Source organism: Heterodontus francisci, chromosome 9 (genome assembly GCF_036365525.1).
Source record: "Heterodontus francisci isolate sHetFra1 chromosome 9, sHetFra1.hap1, whole genome shotgun sequence".
Classification (NCBI taxonomy): domain Eukaryota; kingdom Metazoa; phylum Chordata; class Chondrichthyes; order Heterodontiformes; family Heterodontidae; genus Heterodontus; species Heterodontus francisci.
The window spans coordinates 112,122,572-112,136,784 of NC_090379.1; the positions used below are offsets into that span (position 1 = coordinate 112,122,572).

The 14,213-nt window shown below is 44.3% G+C and overlaps 1 protein-coding gene across 4 annotated transcripts in view; it reads right to left on the reverse strand.

Moving 5' to 3' along the window:
* The window catches only part of eif2ak4 (eukaryotic translation initiation factor 2 alpha kinase 4), a 183,289-nt gene that overhangs the window by 110,772 nt on the left and 58,304 nt on the right, over positions 1-14,213 (reverse strand). For all 4 annotated transcript variants that reach the window (XR_010975749.1, XM_068039692.1, XM_068039691.1 and 1 more), the window contains exon 13: positions 444-516. Coding sequence is in view for 3 of the 4 variants with exons in the window: in XM_068039692.1 (XP_067895793.1) it covers positions 444-516 (73 nt within the window). In the remaining variant the exon portion in view is untranslated. The remainder of the gene's footprint in view (positions 1-443; positions 517-14,213) is intronic.

A 14,213-nucleotide genomic window follows, 5' to 3' on the forward strand; every position in this document is an offset into this window, starting at 1 on the left:
CTGTCCAGGCAGCATTCAAACCAGGTCCCAGAGGCACTGAATCAACTGCAGCATTGAGTTTCCTTTTCTAACTCTTAAGACTGTTGACAACATCACTCGGGCTTAGTACCTTTTTCCAAGTGAGATACCAACAGTGTAAAGAAAGCTAAATATCAATAGACAGCCAATAATGCAAAAAGCTTCAGGGTTCTTGTCATTTTGACTGCCTATTGATTAATCCAGCTCCTTCATGCCATCAGACTCAGTAATGCTTCGGAGTCACATCTATCGATAATGTCATCCAGAGTCTCTGTTGAAACAAATTTCAGGGAATTAAGTAAAATCTGAATTGGGACTGGGCAATGCAGTGGCTGTAACCCATAACCTTCTTACTCGGACAGAGATGTACAAATTGAGCTAAGCTGACGAGATGCACAATACTCAGCAGTTAAATATCATCTCACCAGTGGACTGTTGTCGCTGTTTTCATCACCTTTCTCGAAGATGATGTCACTGTCTGAATCGATGTTGGCCGGTCTGCAGAAATAGAGTACATTTAATATAGAACTCCATGCAGTGTTAACAAACAAATGAAAGGCTGAAAGACGACCCTAAAAATGATCAACCTTCCCACCAAACTTTTCAAGGGTGCAATCAACAGACGATTCTCCAGATCTTTGACCATAGATAATTGCTGGAATAACTGCAGCAAGCAATTTTTTGCCATTGTACCTCCATTTGTGATGGCCTTAATTCTCTCTATGAAACAGTCCAAAGCAAAGGTGGAATGTGGAATTCTATCTTCCACATTGGCCTGATGGTTACATGCACCCAGCAGGCGCAGTAAGCAGTTGTGCAGACAAGACTCATTGTGCACTCTCGACCAGAGTGGTTAACATCAGCCAGAAGGACGTTGAAGTACCGTAGGTGGCCTCAATGTCCCTTAGCTGGGCTGGGAGAAGACGGACTAGGAAATCAACCAACCTGGATCACTATCCAATTATTCCTGCTGGAAAATTCACAAGGGCATTTGAACATTACACTGCACACAGGGATTCAAGAACAAGTCTAATCTTCAGGCAAAGTGTGGTTAAAGGGCAAGGAAATAACTGGATCAGAAACACATTTTAAAGTCATAGAAATCTGTCCTTATTTTTATATTTCCATTTATGTAACATTCCTATGCCTATATTGGTAATGGAAACCGTTGATATAAGCCCCTCCATTGGCTGGAGGATGCAATTACAGCATGGACATTTACATGGACAGTTTCCATTATAAATTAGTGGCATCATGGAGTAAAAAGAACACAAGACTACGGTGTTGGACACCTTGAATCCAATGAGCATAATCAGGCGAAGAACAAAAAACTTTTCTGCTTATACTATTTGACATTTTGTTGTTGGAACCATATTCACAATTCACTATTTCTTCAAGTGTCAGAAAGTTTGTTTCCAAAAGCATAAATAAAGAATGAGAGGTGATCTTATTGAAACATACAAGATCCTGAGGGGATTTGATTGAGCGGATACCGGGAGGATGTTTCCTCTTGTGGGGGAGACTAGAACTAGGGGACATAGTTTAAGAATAAGAGATCTCCCTTTTAAATCATGAATATTAAATCAGATCTATTTAAATAAGATTAAATGACATCAATGGAAAATTAAAGTCAGGCAGAGTATAAAACAGGTGTCCAATTGATCCTGTCAGTTTCCTGCCAGGTGGGTTAGATTACAATTACCCTAATCTAAAATAAATACCCCAAATTGTGGAATTGGATAGAAGGCGAGTTAACACCGATGAATGTTTTGGGCGTGACCAGTTCGGAGGATCTCAGCTTGAATATTGGCCTCCATCAATGGTTGACCAGCTATGCATTTCCAGCACTGTATGTTCAAGGAACATAGGACTTAAGAGCAGGAGTAGGCCATTTGGCCCTTCGAGCCTACTCCGCCATTCGATAAGGTCATGGCTGATCTGGTTGTGGTCTCAACTCCACTTTCCTGTCTGCACCCCATAACCCTGGACTCACTTGAATAAATTCAATGAACCAACCTCCATGGCTTTCTGGGGAAGAGAATTCCACAGACTAACGACCCTTTGAGAAAAAAAAATTCTCCTCATCTCTATCTTAAAAGGAGACCTCTTATTCTTAAACTGTGTCCCCTAGTTCTAGTCTCCCCTACAAGAGGAAACATCCTCCCGGTATCCACTCTATCAAGTCCCCTCAGGATCTTATATGTTTCAATAAGATCACCTCTCATTCTTCTAAACTCCAATAGGTATAGGCCCAACCTGTTCAACCTTTCTTCATAAGTCCTTCATCCTTGGAATCAGTTGAGTGAACCTTCTCTGAACTGCTTCTAACGCAATTATATCCTTTTTCAAATAAGGAGAACAAAACTGTACACAGTACTCCAGATGTGGTCTCACCAAGGTCCTGTACAGTTGCTGCAAAACTTCCCTACTTTTATACTCGATTCCCCTTGCAATAAACGACAACATTCCATTTGGCTTCCTAATCACTTGCTGTACCTTTTGTGATTCATGTACCAGGACACCCAGATCTCTCTGTACCACTGAGTTCTGCAATCTCTCTCCATTTAAATAATACACTGCTTTTTTATTCTCCCTGCCAAAGTGGACAAGTTCACATTTTCCGACATTATACTCCATCTGCCAAATTTTTGCCCACTCCTTTAACCTATCTATATCCTTTTGTAGACTCTTTACCTCCACTTGACAACTTACTTTACTTGCTATCTTGGTGTCATGTGCAAATTTAGCTACCATTCAGTGCCTTCATCCAAGTCACTGATATAAATTGTAAATAGTTGAGGCTCCAACACTGATCCCTGTGACACTCCACTAGTTACAGCTTGCCAACCCAAAAAAGACGCATTTATCCCTACTCTCTGCTTCCGGTTAGCTAACCAGTCCTTTCTCCACACGAATATATTACCCCCTACACCCAGAAAAGTTTGACAAGTCATGGATCTTAAATTTACGCTACCAGAGAGGTTTGAACACATGAAAGGACCAAATCAGACTCAAGTGGTCACTGTGGAGAAAAAAGATTTTGAAGTACAGAATTGCTTCCCAATTAGACAGCAAGTCTGAATCAGAACAAGTCAAACTTTACTGTACTCCATAGGAGAAATAGATGATGTTATTGCAAAACAAGGTATTAATGAGATATCAGATAAATTTGATGAAGTCTTAAAAGCCTTTGATAAGTATTTCAACCCGAGTAACATCATGATTCTAGAAAGGGCCAAATTCAATAGAAGGGGCCAGAAACCAGGTGAATTGGTAGATGCTTTTATTAATGACCTTTACAGGCTAGTTGAAGGATGTGAATATGGGGACCTAATATCAGAATTAATTCGAGACTGCATTGTAGTAGATATTGCTGATGAATCCCTATCAGATTTATTGCAGTCCAAGGAAGACTTCACCCTAAAAAAAGCAATACAGCTGATGAGACAAGCAGAGGTCCGGAAGCAGACCAGAGCTATCCTGAGAGGTGAAGAAAAACCTTGGATCAGGAAACCTCCACTGACCATACAGTTCATTAAGCACAGGACTGTAAAAGCAGCACCAGAAAAGAAGGTACACTTGGGAGGGAAAGTGCAAGACGCCATGAAACCCTGCCAGCGCTGCAGCACCAAAAAGACCCACAGCTGCGAACAGTGTCCTACAAACAAAACAGAATGCTTTCACTGCAAGAAAATTGGCCATTATGGGAAGATGTGCTAAAGTAAAATCTGTACTTTCGAAGATTCTAAAGAAAGTCTTCAAGCATAGAGCTATTAATGGAGTTGAACAATCTCCATAGGAAGAGAAATCATAAAACTTCCTTGGTGAGATCAATGACTCTAATCATGCATTCTGGACTGCAGATATACATGTCAACGGACATATCACCAATGTTAAACTAGACACTGGAGCAAGCCTAACAGTTTTATCAGACAACGAACTGTGGTTATCGAAGCATTTCCTGCAACCAACAGACACTTGGTTACACAGTCCAGGAGGGATTGAACGGAAAGTCAAGGGAAAGCTACAGGCAACACTCCAATGCAAGGGAAAGCCGATATTGGAAATACTATGTTCTACAAAATCACAAATTTTCTCTTAAGTAGGAGACCTTGTATAGACCTTCATCTGATCAGGAAAGAAGAAGAAATTAAGCAGCAAGAATCCAGGAGTCACTTCCAAAAAGACTTTCCGAAATTATTTACTGGTCTAGGAAGACTTCAGATCGAATATAGCAATATGTTGCAAAAAGATGCCAAACCTGCATGTCTTTTCACGCCTAGGAAGAGACCACACCCACGAATGAAGCAAGTCGAACTTCAGCTAGGAGATGACCAGGATGGGAGTCATTTCTCCTGTCACTAAGCCTACAGAGTTGTGCTCTGGAATGGCTCCAGTTCCTTAACCCAAGGACAGTCTTAGCAAGGCTGGCGCACAAGAAATTCATCTCATGGCCTCAGAAGATGAAAGCTTGCCAAGTTACCTAAAAGTATTATGTTCACTAAGCTCAATGCGAATCACGGCTTTTGGCAAGTCCCTTTGGACGAAATGTCAAGGTGACTGAAGACGTTCATCAGTCCATTCGAAAGATTTTGTTTTAATCGTTTACCATTCGGTACAACATCAGCACCAGAAATATTCCAAAGAACTATGTTGAACATTCTACGGGAGCTTAAAGAAGTAATATGCCATATGGACGACATCTTAGTCCATGGTGAATCAGAAGAACATGACCGGAGAGTTAAGAGTGGTTTTGAATTGTCTACAAACCTCGGAGGGGGGGGGGGGGGGGGGGAAATCAGGTGTCTAGTTATTTATAAAAACATTTCATTACTTCCTCTTTTTCATTTGAAGGCGGCCTGACACTTAATGAGAAGTGTGAATTCTCAAACGTCTATTCATTTCCTAGGGCACATTGTTAGTAGCAAGGGCATAATGGCAGACCCGCTAAAGACAAGAGCCATTCGTGAACTCCCTATTCCTATTTCTGTCAAAGATCTTTAATGATTCCTTGGAATGGTTAATCAGCTGGCAACATTTCTGCCCAATCTAGCACAATTTAGTGAACCCTGAAGACAACTTTTAAAGAAAGTTCAAGCATGGTGTTGGAATGCACATCAGGAGCAGGCATTTCAAACGAGCAAGAAAATGCTGATTTCATCAGATATTTTAGCACATTATAACCCCTCACTACTGACTACAATTGCAGCAGACACCTCAAACAGGGTTAAGGGCAGTCCTTTTTCAAGAACAGCCAGATGGATGTCGCACACTGGTTTATTAAGTATCTCGAGCACTGTCTCAGACTGAGACGAGGTACGCCGTCATAGAGAAAGATTTTCAAACAGCACTCCTAGATTACAGATCCATTGCCATGTGGATTAGCACTATCAAAACTATTGATAGGAAGGAAGCTCAAAACACAACTTCCTATCCTACTCAGAAGTCCAGCGCTATCAGAGTGCTCAAAACAGAGAAAAGTTTCAGCAAAATCAAAAAAGCTTTTAACTATAATAGGAGATATCATACCAGGAACCCACCCAAGTTTTTTTTTTTATTCATTCATGGGATGTGGGTGTCGCTGGCCAGGCCAGCATTTATTGCCCATCCCTAATTGCCCTCGAGAAGGTGGTGGTGAGCTGCCTTCTTGAACCGCTGCAGTCCATGTGGGGTAGGTACACCCACAGTGCTGTTAGGAAGGGAGTTCCAGGATTTTGACCCAGCGACAGTGAAGGAACGGCGATACAGTTCCAAGTCAGGATGGTGTATGACTTGGAGGGGAACTTGCAGGTGGTGGTGTTCCCATGTATGTGCTGCCCTTGTCCTTCTAGTTGGTAGAGGTCACGGGTTTGGAAGGTGCTGTCTAAGGAGCCTTGGTGCATTGCTGCAGTGCTTCTTGTAGATGGTACACACTGCTGCTACTGTGCGTCGGTGGTGGAGGGAGTGAATGTTTGTAGATGGGGGTGCCAATCAAGCGGGCTGCTTCATCCTGGATGATATCGAGCTTCTTGAGTGTTGTTGAAGCTGCACCCATCCAGGCAAGTGGAGAGTATTCCATCACACTCCTGACTTGTGCCTTGTAGATGGTGAACAGGCTTTGGGGAGTCAGGTGGTGAGTTACTCGCCTCAGGATTCCAAGCCTCTGACCTGTTCTTGTAGCCACGGTATTTATATGGCTACTCCAGTTCAGTTTCTGGTCAATGGTAGCCCCAAGGATGTTGATAGTGGGGGATTCAGCGATGGTAATGCCGTTGAATGTCAAGGGGAGGTGGTTAGATTCTCTCTTTTTGGAGATGGTCATTGCCTGGCACTTGTGTGGCGCGAATGTTACTTGCCACTTATCAGCCCAAGCCTGGATATTGTCCAGCTCTTGCTGCATTTCTACACAGACTGCTTCAGTATCCGAGGAGTCATGAATGGTGCTGAACATCGTGCAATCATCAGCGAACATCCCCACTTCTGACCTTATGATTGAAGGAAGGTCATTGATGAAGCAGCTGAAGATGGTTGGGCCCAGGACACTACCCTGAGGAACTCCTGCAGTGATGGCCTGGAGCTCAGATAATTGACCTCCAACAACCACAACCATCTTCCTTTGTGCTAGGTATGAGTCCAGCCAGCTGAGGGTTTTCCCCGATTCCCATTGACCTCAGTTTTGCTAGGGCTCCTTGATGCCATACTCGGTCAAATGCTGCCTTGAGCTCAGCTTTTTTGTCCATGTTTGAACCAAGGCTGTAATGAGGTCAGGAGCTGAGTGGCCCTGACAGAACCCAAACTGAGCGTCACTGAGCAGGTTGTTGCTAAGCAAGTACCGCTTGATGGCACTGTTGATGACACCTTCCATCACTTTACTGAGGATTGAGAGTAGGCTGATGGGGCGGTAATTGGCCGGGTTGGATTTGTCCTGCTTTTTGTGTACAGGACATACCTGGGCAATTTTCCACATCGCAGGGTAGATGCCAGTGTTGTAGCTGTACTGGAACAGCTTGGCTAGGGGCACGGCAAGTTCTGCAGCACAGGTCTTCAGGACTATTGCCGGAATATTGTCAGGGCCCATAGCTTTTGTAGTATCCAGTGAGTTCAGTCGTTTCTTGATATCATGTGGAGTGAATCGAATTGGCTGAAGTCTGGCATCTGTGATGCTGGGGACTTCAGGAGGAGGCCGAGATGGATCATCAACTCGGCACTTCTGACTGAAGATTGTTGCAAATGCTTATCTTTCGCACTGATGTGCTGGGCTCCCCCATCATTGAGGATGGGGATATTTGTGGAGCCACCTCCTCCAGTTAGTTGTTTAATTGTCCACCACCATTCACGGCTGGATGTGACAGGACTGCAGAGCTTAGATCCGATCCGTTGGTTATGGGATCACTTAGCTCTGTCTATCGCATGCGGCTTACGCAGTTTGGCATGCAAGTAGTCCTGGGTTGTAGCTTCACCAGATTGACACCTCATTTTGAGGTATGCCTGGTGCTGCTCCTGGCATGCCCTCCTGCACTCTTCATTGAACCAGGGTTGGTCTCCTGGCTTGATGGTAATGGTAGAGTGGGGGATATGCCGGGTCATGAGGTTACAGATTGTGGTTGAGTACAATTCTGCTGCTGCTGATGGCCCACAGCGCCTCATAGATGCCCAGTTTTGCATTGCTAGATCTGTTCGAAATCTATCCCATTCAGCACGGTGATAGTGCCACACAACACGATGGACGGTATCCTCAATGTGAAGGCGGGACTTCGTCTCCACAAGGACTGTGCGGTGGTCACTCCTCCCAAACTGTCATGGACAGATGCATCTGCGGCAGGCAGATTGGTGAGGACGAGGTCGAGTATGTTCTTCCCTCGTGTTGGTTCCCCCACCACCTGCCGCATACCCAGACTAGCAGCCATGTCCTTTCGGACTCAGCCAGCTCGGTCAGTAGTGGTGCTACCGAGCCACTCTTGGTGATGGACATTGAAGTCCCCCACCCAAAGTACATTTTGTGCCCTTGCCACCCTCAGTGCTTCCTCCAAGTCGTGTTCAACATGGAGGAGTACTGAGTCATCAGCTGAGGGAGGGCGGTAGGTGGTAATCAGTAGGTTACCTTGCCCATGTTTGACCTGATGCCATGAGACTTCATGGGGTCCGGAGTCGATGTTGAGGACTCCCAGGGCAACTCCCTCCCTACTGTATACCACTGTGCCACCACCTCTGCTGGGTCTGTCCTGCCAGTGGGACAGGACGTACCCGGGGATGGTGATGGCAGTGTCTGGGACATTGGCTGTAAGGTATGATTCCGTGAGTATGACTATGTCAGGCTGTTGCTTGGAAGTTGATGGAAGGAGAAAAAGTACGGGTACAACAACAAGCAGAGAAGGAGTAATCGTCCAGAGAGATGGGAATCAACAGAGATCTTATTTAGTACATACTTCAGAAGCTACTATAAGAAGAAACAGGAGAAATCTTTCTCCTATTCATCAAAGATGTCAATCAGTCATTAATTTGGATGAACCAGATGTTGATCCTGAAATTCAAAAAGTACCGGATACTACAAACCTCAATGAACGCCATCCAAGTCGTGAAACAAGAGTTCAGAGAAAGATTACTGATCTTCCGTGCCTATCAACATTATGACCAGGGAGAGTTGTGAAGCCTCCTGACAGATTGAATCTGTGATGTCTGAGACTTGGAGGGAGATGTAGCATAAAAGGTATGAAAGGGTTAATGTCTGGGACAGTGCAATTAACACCTCCCACTGTGATGATGCAAGCAATCACATGGAAGAGACTGGAGGAAAAGAAGAAGAAACAGAATGATCAGAGGAGTTAGACATTTTTAAGTGTATATAGTTCCTTAAATGTAATAAACAGTTTTGGTTAAACTTTTTCAAAGACTCAGAAATGCCTGCGAGCCAGACTAAACTAAATAAACATACCCCATGAATCAAAACCCATTTCTCTCTCATCCCAGAGATTACTTTTGAGGTTTTGCACCTAGCTGCTCATACTCCTTATGCAGAACCTCTTTCCTAGTCCTAGCTAGGTCGTTGGTACCCACATGGACCAAGACAACTGCATCCTACCCCTCCTAGTCTAAGTTCCTCTCCAGCCCTGAGCAGATATCCCGAACCCTGGCACCGGGCAGGCAACACAGCATTCTGAACTCTCACTCTTGACCGCAGAGAACGGTGTCTATCCCCCCTGACTATACTGTCCCCTACTACCACTACATTCCTATTTACTCCCCTCGCTTGAATGGCTTCCTGTACCATGGTGCCATGATCAGTGTGCTCATCCACCCTGCAGCTCACGCTTTCATGCATACAAGCTGAAAGAACCTCAAATCGGTTGGACAATTGCAAGGACAGAGCCTCCTCCACTTCTACCTTCTCGATCCCCTTACCTGTCTCACTCGCAGTCACAACCCCGTTATCCCTGACCACTGACCAAATCAGAAGATGCTATCCTATGGGCTGCCTTCTGGAACGAAGTGTCCAGATAACTTTGCCCCTCTCTGACACATCGCAGCATCCGAAGCTCCGCCTCCAGCTCATCTACTCTGAGTCGAAGCTCTTCAAGCCGGGGACACTTACTGCAGACGTGGTTGCCCTGGATCACATTGGTGTCCACGAGCTCCCACATACTGCAGCTGCAAAACATCACCCGCCCAGACATCCAGATTGTGTTTTAAATAACTCATTATTTTCTTCAATTTTTTTTAAAATTAATGTCTCTCCTCACCAGCACTTACTGTACTAATTTAAACCTGTAATACAATAAACCTTACTGCTTAAAAGTAGAACAGGAGACTCAGCAGCTTACTTCCCTTCTGCTTGCGTGTCTTAATTAGAAGGCAGCTACTTAAATTTTTATTTTTATTTTACGTTTTAATTTCCAGCTATTAACACACACACCCTAACAGCAGTGTACTAACCTAATTATTTACAGATACTCCCCAACAGCAGTTACTCACCAACCTTACAGCTTTCCTGTGATGTCACTGTCTCAAGATTGCCCTCCATTTCTGAGAAACAACTTGCATCTTTTACAGCTACTGGAGGCTGAAAAGGAAGCAACTCTTTCCCCTCTGCACCGAATTCCCAAGTGAACCAAATTCAACTTCACACTCTGACTAAATCTCACTGATGCGAAGTCCTGTCTCCGGGCAGCCCTTACTCCGTACAGTTTGAAAACCTGACCGCTTTTATAGAGCCTCTGATGAGTCACTCACTATCTTAGCCTCCTGCTACAATAATTAACACCTACTGAACCAATTACTTTCAGCTGATTGACAGATAACTGCCACTTGCCATGGCTACCTTGTCTACACTTCCTCACACCGTTTCCTGTAAGGACACCATTCCATTCTCCCACTTAGTCCGTCTCTGAGGCATCTGTTCTGATGATGCAACCTTAAAGAACAGCACTCTGACATGTCTTCCTTTTTCCCCAACCAAGGATTCCCCGCACTGTAGTTGACAGGGTCCTCAACCATATCCGACCCATTTCCCACACTTCTGCCCTCACCCCTTCCCCTCCCAGAACCGCAACAGGGTTGTCCTCACTTTCCACCCCACCAGCCTCCACACCCAAAGAATCATCCTCTGCCATTTCTGCCACCTCCAGTGTGATGCCACCACCAAATGCACCTTCCCTTCCCCCATCAGCAATCCGAAGGGATCGTTCACTCCGCAACACCCTGGTCCACTCCTCCATTACCCCTGACACTACTTCCCCTTCCCATGCAATCGCAGGAGGTGTAATATCTGCCTTTCTACCTCCTCTCTCCTCACCATCCAAGGCCCCAAACACTCCTTCCAGGCGAAGCAACGATTTATTTGTACTTCCTCCAATTTAGTATATTGCATTCGCTGCTCACAATGTGGTCACCTCTACATTGGAGAGAGCAAACGTAGATTGGGTGACTGGCCTCTCTTCCTGCAGAGGGGAGAGTGGACCATTTCCTTTACTCTCCGCCTGTACACTTTCCCCCTTCAAGCAAAAGTTCCTCTGACAATGCTGAAATTCTACCACGTGACTCCAATTCTTGATTGGCTTCTGTTAAATGGAGGAACCATTTAAAGACCATTTTTTTTTTTAAAGAGAGGCAGCTTCCTGGGCAAGTGAGGACTGTATCCCGTGTAATGGAAAGTTACAAGGTGCTATGTCGCTCGCATGTTGGTGGGACTTTATCGCTTTTTTTTAAGATAAGTTAAGTCTTTATACAGGACTTGCAATGTTGGGAGATCAGAAGTGACCCCTGTACTGGGGCTGATTTGCTTAAAACCGTCTGGTTAAACAAGACGTTGCTTGAGAGGGGTCAAGCTGACAATAAACATTGTTTTTTAAAAAAAAAGCAGAATACCTCCGCTCAGTCCAAAAGCATGACCCCAAGCTTCCGATTGCTTGCCATTTCAACACTCCCTCCTGCTCTCATACCCACATTTCTGTCCTTAGCCTGCTGCAGCATTCCAGTTAACATCAACGCAAGCTCGAGGAGCAGCCCTCATCTTTCAATTAGGCACTCTGCAACCTTGCAGACTCAACATTGAGTTTCAGAGCATGGCCGGCCTTTTTTTTATTTTTTAAATTTAAAAAAAAATTATTTTATTTTATTTTTGAACCATGTTTTTCATGATGTGCTTTTGGACAGAGCCATTCATTATTTTGCCATTAACACTCTCTCTGGACTAATGCTCTGTCTTGAACCACAAGCTCTTTGCCTTTGCCCCATGAGATCTTTTGTTATTTTATCTCTCCTGCCCTCAGCCCTATCACACACCTTCCCTTTTGTTCTCTTCCCCACCAACCACCCCCTTCACTTGCTTAAAACCTAATACTTTTCTTACCATTGCCAGTTCTGATGAAAGGTCAGAGAAGTGTGAGGTAATACATTTGGGGAGGGCAAATAAAGCGAGGGAATACACAATAAACAGGAGGATATTGAGAGGGGTAGAAGAAGTGAGAGACCTTGGAATACATGTCCATAGGCCCCTGAAGGTGGCAGGACAGGTAGTGAAAAAGGCATATGGAATGCTTTCCTTTATTGGCCAAGGTATAGAATACAAAAGCGGGGATGTAATGCTGGAACTGTATAAAACACTGGTTAGACCACAGCTGGAATATTGTGTACAGTTCTGGTCACCACAAGACAGAAAGGACATAATTGCTCTGGAGAGAGTACAGAGGAGATTTACAAGAATGTTACCAGGGCTTGAAAGTTGCAGCTATGAGGAATGATTAGCTAGGCTAGGGTTGTTTTCCTGAGAACAGAGGAGGCTGAGGGGTGACTTAATTGAGGTGTACAAAATTATGAAGGGCCTAGATAGAGTAGATAGGAAGGACCCGTTTCCCCTAGCAGACAGGTCAATTACCAGGGGGCACAGATTTAAGGTGATTGGTAGAAGGATTAGAGCAGACATAAGGAAAAGCTTTTCACCCAGAGGGTGGTGGGTGTCTGGAACTCACTGCCAGGAACAGTGGTGGAGGCAGAAACACTCAATTTTTTTTTTAAAAAAGGTACCTGAACATGCACCTGAAGTGCTGTAACCTGCAAAGCTATGGACGAGGTGGTGGCAGGTGGGAATAGATAGTGACTAGTTTGTTCAGCCAGCACGGACACAACAGGCTGAATGGCCTCCTTCTGCATCGTAATTTTTCTGAGTCAAAGCCTGACTCTTGATCTAAATTGAACTTGAGAAAAACTTACCAGAAATTTACCACATGAACAAAATTCCCACCCTCACGCTCTGACTCACTCTGGCGAAGTCTCCTCTCTGTGCTCCCCTTACTCCTAGGACACATAGCATCACCAACGTACAGGTGAGGGTGTGCAGTCTTGGCTAGATTGGGTACAGATCTTGAATGTAATGTTCTGCATTTATACCATCTGGATTTCTGCTGCTCAGGCCTAGTATTACTGCTTCCCAATCACATCAAATAACAGTTGTGTTTTTTCAAAATTCCGCTTATACAATAAAACAAAAGGGCAGCACTCCAATAAGAAATCATCACAGTTACTTCCTGCCATCAGTGTAACTTACATTCTGTATTTTATTCAGCTTACTGTTACACTACGCAGTGGATGTTCCACACACTCCAGAGATGAACTCTGCTACAGCCATGAATTTAACTGTCTAGCATGCACTGACCACCTGTATGTTGATTGACAATATATATCACAGCTAGAGAGTCATTTACTTCCATTTTAAAATGCTACCTCTAAGATCCCTCCTATGTAACTCTTCACTCTCCACAGACTCAACAATGGCTTCTCCATAAATGAGAAGTTGCCACTCATATTTCAGGAAACAGTACTGACTGATGGTGAAACTTTGTCTCCTTGGACTGTGGAAAACACTTCCATAGCACCGGTCAGTGTGTTATTCTCAGTGAGATTTTAAGCTCATGTAAAAACAGCAACCTGACACTATATTAATACAGTATGGATTTTAAACCAACTAGTTGATTCTAAACAGCCCCCCAAAATGAGAAAAGACCCAAATAAAACAGAAGAACAAAACCTTCCAGTGCAGACCTTCAAAATAAGCCAGCAGAGTCCAACAAACAGAGACAACTATAAGACTCTGCACTCACCTCAGGCACTGTTTTGCCCTGGGAAAAATCCAGCAGCTTCAGTAACATTCACAGGCAATCGCTGCTGCTCCCCTGACTTTTAGAACTCAGCTATGTAGCTCAGTCTCTATTCTATAAAAACTGTAGCTTAATATTTGCGACGCAGTACAGTACCCAGTTAACTGTTTTGGCTTACATCAAGCAATTGGGTGTTGTGATAGGACATGCAAATTCATACTAGATTCATACTGGACCTCCCACAGCTTCCAGCAGTGAGGCCAACAAGCCACACAGACAGCAAACTGCTGCGAAGGCTTGTGGGGAGGTCTGGCAGCAAACCCTCCTCATTACAGGCGGGCAGAAGCAAGGACCTACCACAGAGCTCAATTCGACCCACCACACTGCTTTGTGCTGAGACAGGCCACCCACAGAGGAGAAGGGTAAAGAGAGGACAAGCAGGAGCTAGCTTCGCAGATGCCTGAATTGAAATGCTGGCAAAATTATAAAATAGAAAGGTTTTTACCACCCATTTCCATTTTATGAAAAAGTTTATTAGAAAAAAAAAACATTTTATTATATAACATATTCTTAAAACATTATTATTCTCAGGTAACATTGAAACCCAACAGGAGAAAAAAAAAGACC